At 34.8% G+C, this 17,236-nt stretch overlaps 1 protein-coding gene across 1 annotated transcript; it reads left to right on the top strand.

The window, feature by feature from the left end:
- The first annotated feature begins 11,136 nt into the window (after positions 1 to 11,136).
- On the top strand, positions 11,137 to 16,048 carry LOC109071270 (fucolectin-like). The gene is made up of 7 exons (XM_042743059.1): positions 11,137 to 11,893; positions 11,975 to 12,120; positions 12,759 to 13,038; positions 13,128 to 13,267; positions 13,379 to 13,470; positions 13,876 to 13,972; positions 14,075 to 16,048. Exons 2-6 carry the CDS (start codon positions 12,009 to 12,011, stop codon positions 13,969 to 13,971), a joined length of 720 nt encoding a protein of 239 aa, XP_042598993.1. The 5' UTR covers positions 11,137 to 11,893; positions 11,975 to 12,008; the 3' UTR covers position 13,972; positions 14,075 to 16,048.
- The last annotated feature ends 1,188 nt before the right edge of the window (positions 16,049 to 17,236 follow it).

Here is a 17,236-nt window from a genome sequence, read left to right on the forward strand (position 1 = left end):
GTGGGGCGTAAGCAGATCATATGTCAACCAAGATCAAACAAATTATATGAATTAGCCACCAATTCGCCAAAACATAAAATTGTTTCGATATGGCATGAGACTGTATTAGACCTTAAGACAGTACAACCCCTTGAAAAGTCTGTGCATCGGTCCTTCACAGCCTTATTTTCATTTGCAAAACTGTATATGTCATCTTCCCTGTCTAAAGTCTATTGAAAATGTATTTTTAGAAAATTAGAGTCATCAAAGCACATTCTTTTTTAAAACAGATTTTACCAGCAATGGTACAAAGTATCCAGTCACAGTCAATAATGCGAATGTCTGTCCAAGGATGAGAACCGGACTTCGGATAATGGTGTTTCTCGACTCATATTCGAGAAATTCCTACAAGCTCAAACTAAATCTGTGACACATGTGGGTGGCCGCCAGCCCTCCATGAGGCAATCCAGAATAAACAGAAACTGATCTCAGGTCATCTCAGAGCTACCTTAAATCACACTACAAACATCCCAACCATCTCTTTCCTCTCCAGTTCTTCAACCGTGTAGAGGCAGTGAAATATATAGTTAACTAGTTTAGGATTAAAACACTGGGCTGGAAAAGGACTATCTTTATGGCAATAAAAGCCCCAAAACTGAAAATCATTCCCTTTAGTTTGAACAAAGTGACTAAGTCATTGTTGAGCTGGGCTGGGTTGTGTGAACGCCTTTCTTATGTTTTCAAAAAAAATATGGTTTACTTCATTTCAAGTGTCTTTTGATTCTAGAGAAGTTGGTAATGAAATCAAAATGTCTGGATAAAACTCAAGCAATAGGTTCCCCAGCAACTTTGGATTTATAAGGTCAGTTTATGATGATCTCAAGCATACACACCCAGTTGAGAAGTCCATATGCTTATCACAAAAGTAAAGAACATATGGGCACGAGATATGAAGTTACTGTAACTCATTTCTCTTATGCAAATGAAATAAATAATCCACCCAAATTTGCTGATAATTTATTCAACCTAAGTCCATCAAAGATGTAGATGAGTTTGTTTCTTCATCAGAACAGATTTGGAGAAATGTAGCATTATACCATTTGCTCACAGTCACCAATGGATCCTTTGCAGTGAATGGGTGCCGTCAGAATGAGAGTCCAAACAACTGATAAAAACATCACAATAATTCATAAGTAATCAAAATGACTCCTGTCCATCAGTTAACCTTTTATGGACCTTTTGCAAGAAACAAATTCATCATTCAGGTGTTTTAATTTGAATCCATTGCTTCTGGACAAAATATGAGTCCATAATCAATAATAACGCTTACCCTCCAGTGAAAAGGTCCTTCCCCTGTTGTCCTCTCACATCAAAATGACATATTTTAAAACTGTTTTTGACCATTTTCACTTGCAAAATTTTTTTGATCTGTGCATATTTCTCTCCTATTTCAGACAAGACCAATTTTAAGTAGAATTTGAAGTTAAAAACATCCTAATGATGGATTTGTTGAAGATTTTTACTTCATAAAATGTTAATTGATAGACTGGAGTGGTGTGGATTATTTGGGGATTATTGTAATGTTTTTATCAGCTCTCATTCTGACGGCACCCATTCACTGCGGAGGATCCATTGGTGAGCAAGTGATGTAATGCTAAATTTCTCCAAATCTCTGATGAAGAAACAAACTCATCTACATCTTGGAGTGCATGAGGGTGAGTACATGTTCAGCAAATGTTCATTTTTGGTTGAACTATTCCTTAAAGAAGACCAAATGAAGCACATGTGCATCATATAAGATTACTAACTAGATTACCAAATGAAAATGGGAGAGTTGTTTGTTTGTGCACCGATACAATGCCAGTGTTTTATGCTAACTTCAGGGATGTTTTCCAGAAATTACACGCAAAGTATAAAGTTCTCTGAGGAGCATCATTTGGATATTCGTAGAACTGGCTGGAACAATGCAATGAAATGCTTTTTAAAAGTGCAACACTACTTGGCAGACTGGTGGCATCACAGACACACACACCCGTTGGCCACTTACAGGTGACATCATGGGAACCGTTGGTCACTTTAATCTGACAGGGTGGAGATGAATGAAAAATCGTAAAAGCGTAGTACCCTTCAGGGATGTTTTCCACACTAAAAATAGCCACTCAAGACTTGAGTTTCAGAGCTCAGTGCAAAAGCACTACATGAGAACAGTGGCAGCTTTGTGCAGTTAAAAAAAATGCAGGGCATTAAAAAAAATGCAGCTGTTCATGAAAGGTTTATAAATTTAACAAGTGGTTAATAATTATAAATGTTATTCTGCCCCAAAATAAGACTTTTATCCATAATTCTTTACAGATTTGTGATCTTAAAAGTGAAGTGTGATTTTTTTCAGAGTTAAAATACTTTTTAGTTTGCAGCTTAAATGTGCAGAGAGACAACCGTAAGTAAGCCATTTTAGGTTAATTTCCATAAAAAAGTGCAAATACTATGGCACTTTTACAATATTGCTATTGTATGAGTGGTTCAATGTCAAATTCTAACTTAAACACTAATTACTTGTTAGAATGATGAAAGACAGTTGGAGTTAAGAGCTTCTGAAAACTGATTGTAAACAATGATTTTTTTGTTGTTGTTGTTACATTTAATCCAATTATTTCACAAAAAAAAGTGTCCTGTGAATTCAGCATGAAACAACATTTTCATTGGGTTGACAATTTTTATAAATATATACATAGACAAATAAAAATAAAAATAAATAAATAAATAATGTCCATATACATAAAAAAATAAATTAAATATATAACATACACACATTAAATATTTACATTCATAGAAAAATACATACATATAAACAACTAATATTTAACTAAATAAAAATAAATAATTATTTTTACAGTTCCATGTAGTCCAGTTATTTCCAAAAAAAATTTGCAAAGATTATGCACTTGTCCTTTTCTAATGCACGAAAAGTAAATAGATACATAGACAACAAAATGAACACATTATAAATTAAATAGAGACAAACAGACAAATAGATGAATAAATACATACATAAATACATACAGTACATATAAACATCTCTGTGTTAATCTTTGAAATATAAACCAAACAGCATATAGAATAACACAAAAACATGTTTATTTTTTATTTTTTTTAAATTCCAAGTATGATTTAATTTTTAACATTGGTTTTTGTTAGTGCAGGCATCTAATGTGTGGTGAGCTTGATAGTGTCTAATCCTCCCCAGTGAGGACGATGTGCGTCACTCCTGGCCACTGTAAGCATTGCCTCTGCAGCGGGGAATGCTGAAGCTCTGCCCACTCTATAACCCAGCCACGCCTGACAAAAGATGCTGAGCAGCAGGAGCAGCAGTCACCTCAGCCCCACCACACACACACACACACAGCACGTGCCACCGCTGACACACTAAACATGAGCACACGCGTGTCAGAAAGAAAGCACACACACAGGCTCTTTGTCTTTCTCTCTCTATAATGTTAAACATCACTTAGAAACCATGGTTTGTGTGGTTTTTCTAGGAACACAAGAGCAATTAGATAGTTAGCAAGAGAAAAGAGAAAGTTTTAGATCATTTCCAAAGCATGCTACAGAGGGGAGAGGGACAAGCTAAATGATGTCAGATGTTTTATCAAGCATTTGTACAAAAAAGAAAAAAAAAAATCTTTACAATTAGGGGTAATTTCAAATAAACATGCACCAAATGTAACTCTAATTTTTATGGTTTTATGTTTAGTTAACTATAACAACCCTGTTTTGTATAAAAAAAAAAAAAATTCATCAGCATCTTTCTTTCTGATTAAAACACTAAAAAAATCTTTAAAACAATAAAAATCTACTTGCAAAGCAAAACCGTCCGTGAATGTGTTTGTGAAGTTATAAAATGGCAAAGATCTAGCTCATGAATATTAATTAGGCTATTCAGAAATAATTACTAAATAAATAAGAAATATTTTTCGCTCTTAATTTACATTTAATCATTTTTCAGATACTTTTATCCGAAGTGACTTACAGTTGGGGTATACCTAAAGCGATTCTTCTTAAAGAGGCAAACAGACACAGGAAATGCTTGTAATACTAAGTTTTAGGCATTGTTCGAATAAGTACATGGTGAAAGCCGATTCGCCGATTCAGCTCCAGAAATGTGGGGGCGTGTTAGAATGAGACGTTTTAGGGGGGTGTGGATGAGTATTAACTTTTATAAAGAATATCTCTTTGAATTTGAGATTTTAGTCTTTGCAACTTTGCAACAGATCGTCTTTATGCACCAAGAGCTTGTAACACTCCAAAGAGAAAGGAAAACTTGAAATCGCATCATATGACCCCTTTCAGTTTTAAATGTAACATCCACCACTTTCAATCTTGGGATTCTAAAGCTCAGTGGATAAATACATGGATCAGTCAATCAACCAAAACCACCATGACTTGTTGGTCTAGTAGTAAACCTGAGTTCTTATTTAATATTAATAACCTAACACTTAATAATGTTTTCATAAAGTAGTGGGGACAAAAATATGAAAAAAGAATCCAGCCATTCATTAAGTAGAGAGAACATGTCTTAAAAGCAAATAACACTTACGACCTTGTATATTTTGTTTTAGGAATAGTTCACACAAAAGTGAAAACTGTGTCATCTTTTAGTCCATCCAAACCAGCATGGTTTTCATTCATCCATGAGACACAAAGTAGATGGATGGTTCAGCTGAATGTCCAGATCCTTTTCATATATCAAAAAAGGAAAGTGATTCACATAACTGAGTCATAATTCCCTGAAAATCTTCCCTGACTTGTGTTTCATGGAAGAAAGAAAATCATACTGGCTTTGAAAGACATGAAGGTGAGTAAACAATTTAAACGATCTTATTTCGTTTTGTTGCATTGCCAGATTTTTTCCCACTGGTTTTAAGCACAAACTTGAACGTTCTTGTTTTCTTACAGCCCTTTTGAGCAGAAAACATGCTGAAGTCAGTTCATTCGCTTTGAGGCTGACAAATCATTGTGTGTTTATATATTCCAAGTGTTCTCAGCTGGAAGACAGCTGTTTTTGCTCACTTCAAATAGCACAGAAAAAAAGTGCTATAGACTTTATGCTCGACACTCCATTGGCATCACTATTGAGTTTGCATGTGTAATTCTGCCTAGAAGCAGTGAAGATGCGGATCATTTTTACATGGCATCTCATGCATCTGTTAATCATATGGAGCAGCAAGATATCTGGAATGAGGCCCGATGTCCTAGGTAGAGAAATCACAACATCCTTTTACAAAACCATCAAACCTATTAAAGACAAACAGCAAGGCAGGTCAAGGAAACAATTATTCGGAAGGTCTTTAAGTAACACCTTGTTTCTCCTAATAGGGCCGTCTGGGTTTTGTGACAATTACTGGGCTTACTGCTAAGAGCTGGTGTAGTTTCAGCTTTGAAAGATTTGTTAATTTTGAATTATACATTTATTCATCATACTTATGTTCTTAGGGGCCGTATACACAACAAAGTTTTCAGCCAAAAACGGGAAACTTTTTATGCGTTTGCCTGTTCGTTTACACGACAACAGCGTTTTGGGGACTGAAAACGCATATTTTTGAAATCGGTTTTCAAAGTTTTTGAAAACGCCACCGTTGTCGTTTCTGTGTAAACATCCAATATGGGAATCTTTTGAAAACGGTGACGTTATGTGCAACTACTGGCCTGGCATACTTAAAACTGCATTTTTGGCTGTTTTCGTGGATGTGTGTAAATACAAATCATTTTGAAAATGTTGATGTGTATACATGAAACTTATTACAAATGCAAGGGAAAAACTTTTCCTTTTTTGACTACATCGTTGTTGTGTAAACTTAGCCTTAGTAAGCACTGATTAAATTGAAAACAAAAAAGTACACAAACTCTATTGCAAAACGTAGCCTCACTCCCTATGTATAGACAGCTGCACAAGAGACTTAAATTTATTTTCAAATTTAGTTTGATTCTAGTATGTTGCAAAGCTTACAGCATAATATCTCAAGTATAATCAATACTTGTCAGTATTAGAATAAATATAAGGCATCTCAGGTTGTGGAAAAAAAGCAACATTGTAAATAGTTGTAAATTTTCACTACAGTTAGCAATAAAATGCAAGCAAATTAATGCTGCAAAAGTAAAGGCGAATAAATTTTTTATTGTTAAGTGCCTGTACTTTATGTTTTTATAAAAAGTCTTTTTGACTGATTTAGACAAAAATAAGTTGAGAAATTAAAACTTTTATTCAGCAAGAATGCATTAAGTTGATTAAAACTGCCAGTAAAGAATAATATTACAAAATATTTCTATTTCAAATAAATGCTGTCCTTCCAAACTTAAAAAAACAAACAAAAAAATGTATGTATGTATATATATATATATATATTTATATATATATATATATATATATATATATATATATAATTTATAATAATATTATTTATATTATATTATTTCCAACACTAATAATAATAAATAAAAACTGAAGACTGGAGTAATGATGCTGAAAATTCATCTTTGCCATCACAGAAATAAATTACAAATTAAAATATCAAAATAGAAAACAATTATTTTAAATTGTAATAATATTTCACAATATTAATTTTTTTTACTGTATTTCTGATTGAATATATATAGTCTTGGTGAGCATAAGAGATGTCTTTCAAAAAAAGAAAGAAAGAAAATCTTACTGACCCCTTACTTTTGAATGGTAGTGTACAGTACATAACTGAAGACTGAACTCTGTAAGGGACCCACCAAGGAATGAATTAAAACCATTAATCAAAAACTTTACATTCATGTGAGCTGACCCACCAAGAGAACCTATAACTATAATTTTTATTCAGCTTGTGGGTGGGAGTCTTCAGTTTGGCTTTTTCATTTAAAAAAATCATTATCAAGGTCACAAAAAAGTGGCATTCATACGATTCCATGAGTTTCAGTTTTCACTACGTGGGTTCTAGGAGACAAGAGACTCACGTGACCATTAAGTTTTACAGAGGACCACTAACCTCTTCACATTTGAGAGGGGGACAACATGACAAATTTTATGACAGCAATTGTGGCAGGTCATGGTTTATTAGAAACATGTTTAGACGAGTCAACCAGCGGTAAATTCACATCCCATCAACTGCTAAGCATTTCAAGATTGCACTCCATGACATCAGCCTCTTTTCCCAAGGTTATGCACTTTTCCTGCACATACACACGCAGAAGCCGATAATTAATGGCGGTGTTTGGTCAGACAGTGACTCTTCTGGCTTTGCTAAAGGAAGTGACCTTACAAATCTCATTGTGCAGGATGACCACTAGGCCTGAGACTCACGGTAAATCATTCCAAAAAAGCCCAGCTCTGATTGGTTGACTGAGGATATGACTATGACTGTCACTCTGTGGTTCAGACAATCCGATCTCAATCGGCCACACCATCCTCTCAGCTGTTATGACTCTATGTTGGTTTGCCTCTACCCATATATTTGTCATTTTCAGCTCTTTTGCTCCCCACAACATCCTTGGCTACATTTCCCCACACAGTTCAGATCATGACACTGACATACAGACCAGCGCTTGTGTTAAAGTAACAGTGGAAATATGCAAGTGTACTCACACACACTGGTAAACGACACTCAGCCACAGGGAAAACCCATACATTCTTCAGGATGATGAAGCTTGTATGAAAAAACATTTTGGGTGTTTCATCTAAATGCCATTATGTATTAACACTTACCCACAAAAGAAAGACAAAACAAAACACCATGATCTGACTCTAAAATAATAGCATGTTTTATATATATATATATATATATATATATATATATATATATATATATATATTAAGGATTCTGACTTACAGTATTTTAAAGACAAAGGCCACTGTGAATATCACAGGGTTATTCCTTGTCAACTCAAAAAGTGGTCCCCAGCTCAAATTTTGGATTTTGTTAATATTTCTTTCTATAGAAAGATAACATATATAGGGATGAAAGCCAAAATATTAAATGTCACAGATGTGTATTTAATGAGTAATCCGTTATTTTGTAGAGGGAATTCAAAATAACAAAACAAACCCAAAACCAGACATTTTAGGCAGAAAAACCCAGCCAGTAGATGTCCAGGCCAAAGAGGATGTATGGTCTGCCTACACATAAAAACACATATATTGCCACACTTCAGTTAAAAAAGTAAGACAGGTCCTTGTCAAATCTTAGAGAGGCCATATAATGAATCCATCTGGCTTCATACTACAAAAACATTCTCCACTGAGTGCATAAAGGAAATTTCAGCTGCTTTGTTTTGTTTTAGAATTGCCTTTTACTTGGAAGAGCGGGCAAAGTCAATTCACCAGTGACTTCCACCCATAGTTAAAAACTTCCAAAACGGAAATACACCTCCATTACTGGAAATGTAAGACTGGAAAAGAATACATCCCATGGTCTTTGTTAGAGTCACTTATACTGTAGCTAATGGACATGAGGGGTCTGTCTTACAACCTCAATAAAGCCAGCTTAACTGCTGTCCACTTTAAGCTCTTTTAGTCCATGTTTATAGCCACTTTAGTGTCCAGAAAATAACATCAGCTGGCTGTTGTAGAACCTGGATGTGAAGTTTCCCACTTAGCACAAACTTCCCACCCCTGAAAAAGTACCGCTCTGTCATAGCTAACCATTTCTGACTTCAGCGCTGCATGTTGACACTGGTTAAGAATGATCAGCATCTCAAATCTGGTTTAAGTTGATGTAGCATAAGCTTTTGTAGTGTAGCATGATATGTTGTCTTAAGGATATATACTGTAGATATATGTTTATATGTGAAAGACATTATCTATCTATCTATCTATCTATCTATCTATCTATCTATCTATCTATCTATCTATCTATCTATCTATCTATCTATCTACATCTAAAGCCATCACTGGAGCAGTACTCTAATGTACAAATCTAAGAGGTACACCTTATTTTTCCCTAAATGGTACATAATAGTTCCTTAAACAGTATCTACTGTACATGTACATGTAAAACTGACTTACTGAAACATTCCCTGCTTTGTATATGCAAATATATAAAAAACAACAACAAGGCAGCAATTATTTGATCAAAAATACAGTAAAAAAAATTTAATATTATTACAAGCTGTTTTCTAGGTGAATATATTAGATGTAATTGATTCCTGTGATGCAAAGCTGAATTTTCAGCATCATTACTCTTCAGTGTCACATGATCTTTCAGAAATCTTTCTGATATGCTGATTTGCTGCTTTAAAAAAAAAAAAACAGATTATTCTGATTATTAGCAATGTTGAAAAAAAAGTTCAACAGTTTTTTTTAATAGAAATCTTTTATAACATTACAAGTGTCTCTGTCTCTTTTGATCACTTTAATGCATCCGTGATTATTAAAAGTATATAAGTTGTTAAAAAATATTCCTAACCCCAATCTTTTGAACAGTAAGAAGTCATGTAGGTCAGGAATTTCCATCAATTTTACTAATCAAATCTTATGTTAAACAGGCACTCTTTTATGTATGCAAATGGTTTGATGGTTTTTATGTCTTTGTCTGGTAGTGATTCCAAAGAAATGCATCCTTATCTGATGTATTTCTAAAAAAGTATAACAGATATAACAACAGCAGAAGCAACAAAATGACAAAAATGAGAGCAATAATAATAATAACAAACTCAGGGGGCATAGGGCCAAGACCCTCCCCCATCCCCAGGACACCACACACATACAGTACATTTACATTACATTTACATTTAATCATTTAGCAGATGCTTTTACCCAAAGCAACTTACAAATGAGGCCAATAGAAAGCAATCAAAACAACAAAAGAAAAACAATACATAAGTGTTGTTGCAAGCATTGTGCATGAAGCAAGTTTTATATTTATATCTATTAAATGAATTAAAAAGTAGATAGAAAGAGATAGAATAGATCGAGCTAATGTTAGAGGGTCAAGTTATTATAATTTTTTTATGATAATTAAAAAGAAAACAAGCAGTAGATTGAAAAAGAATAGAATAGAGCGTGCTAGTGTTATATGGTTAAGTTAAAAAAAGAAAACAAGTAGATAGAATAGAAATAGCATAGAGAGTGCTAGTGTTATAGGGTTAAGTTTTTTAATAAATAAAAAGTAAACAAGTAGGTAGAATAGAAAATGAATAGCATAGAGAGTGCTAGTCTTATAGGGTTAAGTTTTTTTTTTTAATAAATAAAAAGAAAACAAGTAGATAGAATTAGAAGAGAAAGTGCTAGTGTTAGAGGGTCAAGTATAGTTTGAAGATAGGTGTTTTTAGCCGTTTCTTGAAGATGGCTAAGGACTCAGCTGCTCGGATTGAGTTGGAGGCCATTCCACCAGCAGGGAACAGTTAAAGTAAAAGTCTGTGAAAGTGATTTTGTGACTCTTTGGGATGGCAAAATAATGTGTCATTCACTTGCAGAACGCAAGCATCTAGAGGCAAGCACATAAGTCTGAAGTAGTGCCAGTGGTGGTTTTGTAGGCAAACATCAATGCCTTGAATTTTATGGGAGCAGCTATTGGTAGCCAGTGCAAACAGAGGAGTGACGTGCTCATTTCGGCTTGTTAAAGACTAATCTTTCAGCCGCATTCTGGATTAATTGTAGAGGTTTGATAGAACTGGGAGGGGACACTGGGATGTGACATCCCACAAGTTTTCCCAGAATTTTGAAATTAAATTTTGAAATTTAAATTAAACCCCGGTTTCTGAAACTCAATCCAATCACTTGTTTTCACAGGGTTTTTATGGATTGAGGTTATGGCCAATGGACAAGAAGGTACAGTAAGAATCCTTCAGTTTATTGACACATCTATCTTTCTAAAGTATCTATCTATCTATCTATCTATCTATCTATCTATCTATCTATCTATTTTATTCTTTCAAACCTCATAAAGCACATTGTGCATCCATTTATGTATGTATGTGCATCCAGTTTTCTGTCTGGACAAATTCTCTGTTGCATTTTAAAGTTGGCATGAAATGAAATTTCACCTCAACCTTTTTTTTTTTTTTTTTTTTTTTTTGACCATGTAATGTTTGATCAAAATGTCAAAACTGGTTTGTCTGGTGAAACAACAGCCTTTAGTGCACTTGAATTCCACCCCTGCAAGTTTGCAACCAGATCAACCTCAACTTTTGAGAGCCATGCCCATATGTAAAGACCAAATCAACACCTGATGCATCGTACAGAGTCCCTACATTCCTTCTTTTTCAATAGTCTGTTTCAGTCAAATGAACTCACAACAGAAAAGAGGTGTTACAGTACTTCCACTTCATCGCAACTTTAATTTCTTTTCCAGTCCTTATATCAGATTAGAATGCTTTCTGTATAATATAACATACCAAACTAATCACAATATGATAATATAAGCCTGGATTAGAATAATATGAAATAACAAACATTGGATATCTGATCAAATAAACTACGCTCACTGTAGAATATCCGGGGCATTTGTTTGCAACCCTTAATTTCTGCCCCTGTGGTAGGCATGTTGCTGATGATGAGTAATAAAGATGAATTTGGTAAAAAAAAAAAAAAAAAAAAAAAAAAAACTTCTGGAAAATCTAACACTTGATAAGAATAAAACAATGATGATTCTTACTGACCTTTATCTCTGAAACATTTTCCAGAGAATGCAGCAGTATTGGGCAACACTAATCAGTCATCAAATTACAATTCAGTCTCTGGATCTCAATTGGCTCTTGATGGATTGATAAATACCTGGACCCAGACTAATGAAGAGGACAACCCGTGGTGGAGAGTGGATCTACTGAAAGTATACAGAGTGAACAGAGTCACCATCACTAATAGTCTGATTAATGCCTCGAGGATTAACGGGACGGTGATTCGTATCGGGAACTTCCTTGACATTTACAAAAACACAATGTGAGGATATTTCTTTGACTGTCTGGTTAATATGACTGCAGATAAGCAGAAACCTATAACAGATGATCTTTCTTTCTGTAGATGTGCTGTAATTTCTACTCTTGCGGGTGGTGCCATGGCCACTTTCTCATGCTGTGGGATGGAGGGACGTTATATGGTTGTTCATATTCCTGGAGATCAGAAGATTCTTAGTCTTAGTGAAATTGGAGTCTATGGGTATTTAGCAGGTAACTGATTGCTGTAGAGCACTTTTCAACAGTGAATATAATACACTTTAAAAACATGTCCAGTAAAGACATAGTTCGCCAGAAATCTAAATAATCATGCTTTATTCATGCTCATATCCTTCCAAATTAGCATCACTTCATTAATTAAAACACACCAGTACTAAACCCTTTCATCGTACTGATTATGCTATTCCATGTATATGTGATATTTAAAAACCTTGACTTTGAAAAAGGCGGTTGCTAACAAGTGATGAGTTGTTGAAGCTTCTGCTGACTGTATTTACGTGTCAGAATCATGAACTTTTGGTTGAGGTTGAGGGGCTTGCAGCAAATGCGAGCATATAATGCTGACCAGCACAAATCATGGGAAAAAGCAATGTAGGAAGAGGTAAAGAAATGTATCAGTTGTGTTACATTTGCATTTCTGAGCACTAACCGAAGCATCCTTTTCATTCCAATTGAATGTTATTAAAGATGGAGAGATGGGTTGTTGTAAAAGGAGGCATTAGTGTTCCACCATTCTGTTTGACAGAAGTTGATGTAGAAATGACTCACTTCACCTCAAGTCATTGTTAAAATCTTCCCAACCACTGCTAAGTTTGTGCATTTTTTTTTTTCTTTTTCATAAATTGTATTAGGAAATCTGGCAGTGGATGGAGCCGCTACACAGTCATCAACATTTCCGGGCTGGTTTGCTGAAAAGGCCATTGACAGTAATCGAGGTCTCCAGCAGTTGAATACAGGATGCTCCTCAACCCTTAATGAGACTAATCCATGGTGGAGGCTGGATCTACGTAAAGTGTACAGAATTAGTGAAGTGGTCATCACTTACAGAAAAAACTGCTGCACAGAACTAATAAACGGAACAGAGATTCGCATCGGGAACTCTTTGGAGAACAATGGCAACAAAAATCCAATGTGAGACCCTCGAGTGAGATATCGAGCACAAATGTGAAGAATTGATACAGATATGACAGTATTTTTATATCCTTTGTTTCTGTCTGTAGATGTGCTGTTATTCCTGCTATTCCAGCTGGTGAGTCCTACAGATACTTATGTAATGGGATGGATGGACGTTACGTGAATCTGATCATTCCTGGAGACATGAAGACACTCACTCTGTGTGAGGTGGAGGTTTATGGAGAAGGTGAAACAATGTCACATATTTTTCTAAACAAAACAGTGATGAGCACTAACATGTTTTAATGAAAGCAACCTCTACTAATTCATATTACATGTATCAATGTATCTTGTTTAGGTCCCGTTTTAAAAAGATCATTTGTAAAGATGCAGTTTAACACCAGATTTGATTTAACTGACCCTTCAGCGAGAGAAAATGTTCTGAAGCAGGTGAGAGAAAGAAACAAATTCTACTGTCATGAGTAAAATACCAGCAGCTCTCGTCTAGTTTCCCTCTTTTTAGAAACAGACCTCATAATCCTGAAGTTGACTGAAAATCAATGAAACCCTTAAATGTCTTTATGGACATGCTAAGGCTTGTTGTGATTGTTTTTTGTTGTGTTTGACAATTTACATGAAACCTTTATTCTTACAGAAGATTTCAGTGATCGTATATAAAATCAGGTTATTTCAGAAAATTCACCAAATAATTACTAACAAGTTTGTATTTTTCCAGAGCTGCTTCATGAGGAATATAATGGTATTGTTTTAACCTGGGTTTACAGTGGTATGATAAAAGTTTCTATGAGACATGAAGATTTGAGTGCATTGTTACATTACATTTGTCATTTTCAGTTGGGATCTGCTCTGGCTGATAGAGGATTCACAAACGTGACTCTACGTTGGTCTCAAACCCCAAAAAGGGTGATCCAGAAGTTGAATGCTGGTTAAAGTGAGTCTGTTCTCACATCTGTACAATAACTCATGATATAAGCTGCACAAATATGGTTTTAAATTTGTTATGAGATGTAATAGGCAAATATTTTATTTACAGGTCATTATGGCGATGGAAAATAACACACTGGAAATGTTGGAAGTCTTTATTTCACTAAATTTATTTTTGTTAAAGACGTTAATTCTGATTCTAAATGCATCGCCTTGAAGTTCTTTATAATTATGCTTACAATGAAAAGATTATATAATTAATTTCTGTTTACTTTCCTTTTAGTGTTTATTCACATATTTAAGAATTTAAATGCATCTATTGCATAACTGTGTATTGTAAACAATGAAAATATTATAGATATAATTGAGCTAGTACAATATAGAGCTTGCATATAAAAAGGTATTCTTTCCCACTGAACTCTTAAATCTACTAAGATAAATATCATTGCTACATGACACACATCTCATGCAAACACATAATTCTCTGCCAGATACCTTGAAACACAATTTTGTATTATTTTAAACACCAACACCAATTTAAAAAAAAGATTACCCTTTTTTTTTCAACTTTCAAAAAACTTTAATCAATGTTAAACTACGCCCCTGTACACAGCAAACATAACTATTCATCAATTAAACAACAAACAGACACAAAACAACTCAATGATTTTGCAGTTTTAGATGTGTGCAATCTCTCAACCTTTAAAATCAGATAGATATATAGAATCAGATAGAATTTAATTCTGGTCAATCAAAGAAGCAGTAACTTAAGTGCAATTTCATTTTCTTTCCAGTTTTGCAGTAAATCTGTTTGAACCACAGTAAATCCTAGGGTGATTCAACTCCAAAACCTAAGAATATCCATATAAGAAAGCCAGATAAATTTAGTTAGTTAAAGGCCCTCAGCTCGATTTCAAGCCATAGCCACTTGATGGATAAATGATCTATAAGAAGATCGATCTTGTGCAAGTTGGTTGACCTCGGTCAGTGATTGTCATTGCGGTGATTGTATCGAGCCATCAAGTTGCTGGCATTCCTCATTTCCTTTTCCAGTGAATGATGTTTTCTTATGATGTGGCCAAAGTAGGCGATAATCGTAATTGTGTAATCTGAGATTCGAGTGATATTGCCAGCTTGATTTGTTCCAAGACTGATTTGTTTGTCCTTCTTGTGGTCCATGGGATTGATCAAATTCGTCTCCAGCACCACATTTCAAATGCATTGATCCCTAGGTGACTACGGAAAAGATCAAACTATGCATAAGTCGAATCTTGATTGACAGGGAGATGTCCTTAGATTTAAAAACCTTGTCCAGTGACTTCATCGTCGACTTTCCCATTGTGATTCTCCGCTTGACCTCCATGATTGATGTGGCCTCTGTATTTACTATTGATCCAAGTAGACTGAAGTCATTAACAACTTCTATTTCATTAGATATTAATTTCTGTACTAATTATTTTTACTTTCTGGTGTTGAGAAAAGAGAGAAAGCATCAAAGAAAATGCACACAATCTTCATTGGTTATCATTCAGTTTGTCGTCACTTGGCCGATTTAGAAAGGGAAAGGGACAATCGTATTTCCTTATCCACCTTTTTCCAACACCCCATGACGAATTAAAGGAGTAACTTACATTTGTACTGTAAACAATCAGCAGAAAGATTCACTCCATGAATGTGATAATAAGCATTTGAAAAAACTAGGTACAATGAGGTGACATTATTTTACTCACCCTTCAACCATCGATCATTAAAAGAGAATTTAAAAGTGTAAAAGCATTAAAGGTATAGTTCACCCAAAAAATTCTGTCATTAATTACTCACACTCATGTTGTTCCAAACAAGACCTTTGTTCATCTTCGGAACACAAATTAAGATATTTTTGATGGAATCTGAGAGCTGTCTGACCCTCCATAGACAGCAAGAATATTACGATAAACGCACTGAAACATATTCAACCATAATTTTACGAAGCTACGAGAATACTTTTTAGTATTGTAGACAACGCGCACATGCTGAACATAAACAACGCTGATTACACTGATAACGTTTTGGGGTACTCTCCAAAATGGCAGAAGATGGTACCTCAGGGGTAATATCTAAAATGGAAATTATGTTATTATTGTTTTCTTTGCGCACAAAAAGTATTTGCGTAGTTTCGTAAAATTACGGTTGAACCCCCGATGTTCACTGGCATTTAAAACTTTGGGATGAGTAAGATTTTTTAAATACTTTTATTCAGCAAGGATGCATTGAATTGATCAAAATATATTTCAAATAAACACCATGTTCTACAACACTCTTCTAACTTTATATTCATCAAAAAGCCAGAAGACTGGAGTGACAGTGACATGCCTACCTCCTGGAGAGTGTTCTTCTCATGGCTGGATGTTGTGAAAGAGTTTTTTTCTTTACCATGGAGAGGGTTCTCCGATCATCCACCACTGTTGTCCTCAGTGGACATCCAGGCCTTTTTATATTGCTGAGCTTACTAGTGCATTCTTTTCATTCTCAGAATGTACCAAACTGTTGATTTGACCACTGCTAATGTTCCTGCTATCTCTCTGATGGATTTGTTTCGTTTTTGAAGCCTTACAATTGTCTGTTTCACTTGCATGGAGAGCTCCTTTGACCGCATGATGTGGGTTCACAGCAAATGATTCCAAATGCAAATACCACACTTAGAATCAACTTCAGAACTTTTGCCTGCTTAATTCATGTAGAAATTTGAAGGAATAGCCCACGACTGTCCATGAAACAGCTTTTGAGTCAATTGTCCAGTTACTTATTATGGTTCCTTGAGGGGGTACATATTAAAGAGCTGTACATTCCTTAACCTTTCTTCCAATTTTGTTGTGAATACTCTTAAATTAAAGCCCATATTCATTATATAACTTTATACACAGCAGAAACATTATATATAGTAGAAATAAGTTACTGCAGACATTATTCTAATTGTGCTGTTTTTACAGTGACTCTAAAGATATTATCTTTCTCTAACAATGACAAAAAAAAATAAATAAATAAAACATTTCAGTACTACAAAACCTTTGACTGTCCTGTTTGTCCTTATCCCTTGTGGAAATATGCTCTGGGAAAATCTTAAACCACACAATGGAATGAATTTCAGCCAAAAGTGGGGAACTCTTCTCTCTCTCTCGTTCGCTCTCTCTCTCTCTCAAGTTAATCCCCTTTTCTGGTGATGAAATTTAAACCCTGCTGCCTCCATTCGCCCTCTTCTCAACCATTCCAACGCTCTTACTCACAGTGCTCA

The sequence above is a fragment of the Cyprinus carpio genome, chromosome B17 (assembly GCF_018340385.1).
Source record: "Cyprinus carpio isolate SPL01 chromosome B17, ASM1834038v1, whole genome shotgun sequence".
Taxonomy (NCBI): Eukaryota; Metazoa; Chordata; class Actinopteri; order Cypriniformes; family Cyprinidae; genus Cyprinus; species Cyprinus carpio.

Excerpts from the sequence above, each read along its gene's own strand:
- LOC109071270 (XM_042743059.1), top strand. The coding sequence starts at position 12,009 with ATGGCCACTTTCTCATGCTGTGGGATGGAGGGACGTTATATGGTTGTT. Across the intron at positions 12,121-12,758 it reads AGTCTATGGGTATTTAGCAG|GAAATCTGGCAGTGGATGGA; the intron begins GTAACTGATTGC and ends AAATTGTATTAG. Across the intron at positions 13,268-13,378 it reads GGTGGAGGTTTATGGAGAAG|GTCCCGTTTTAAAAAGATCA; the intron begins GTGAAACAATGT and ends TATCTTGTTTAG.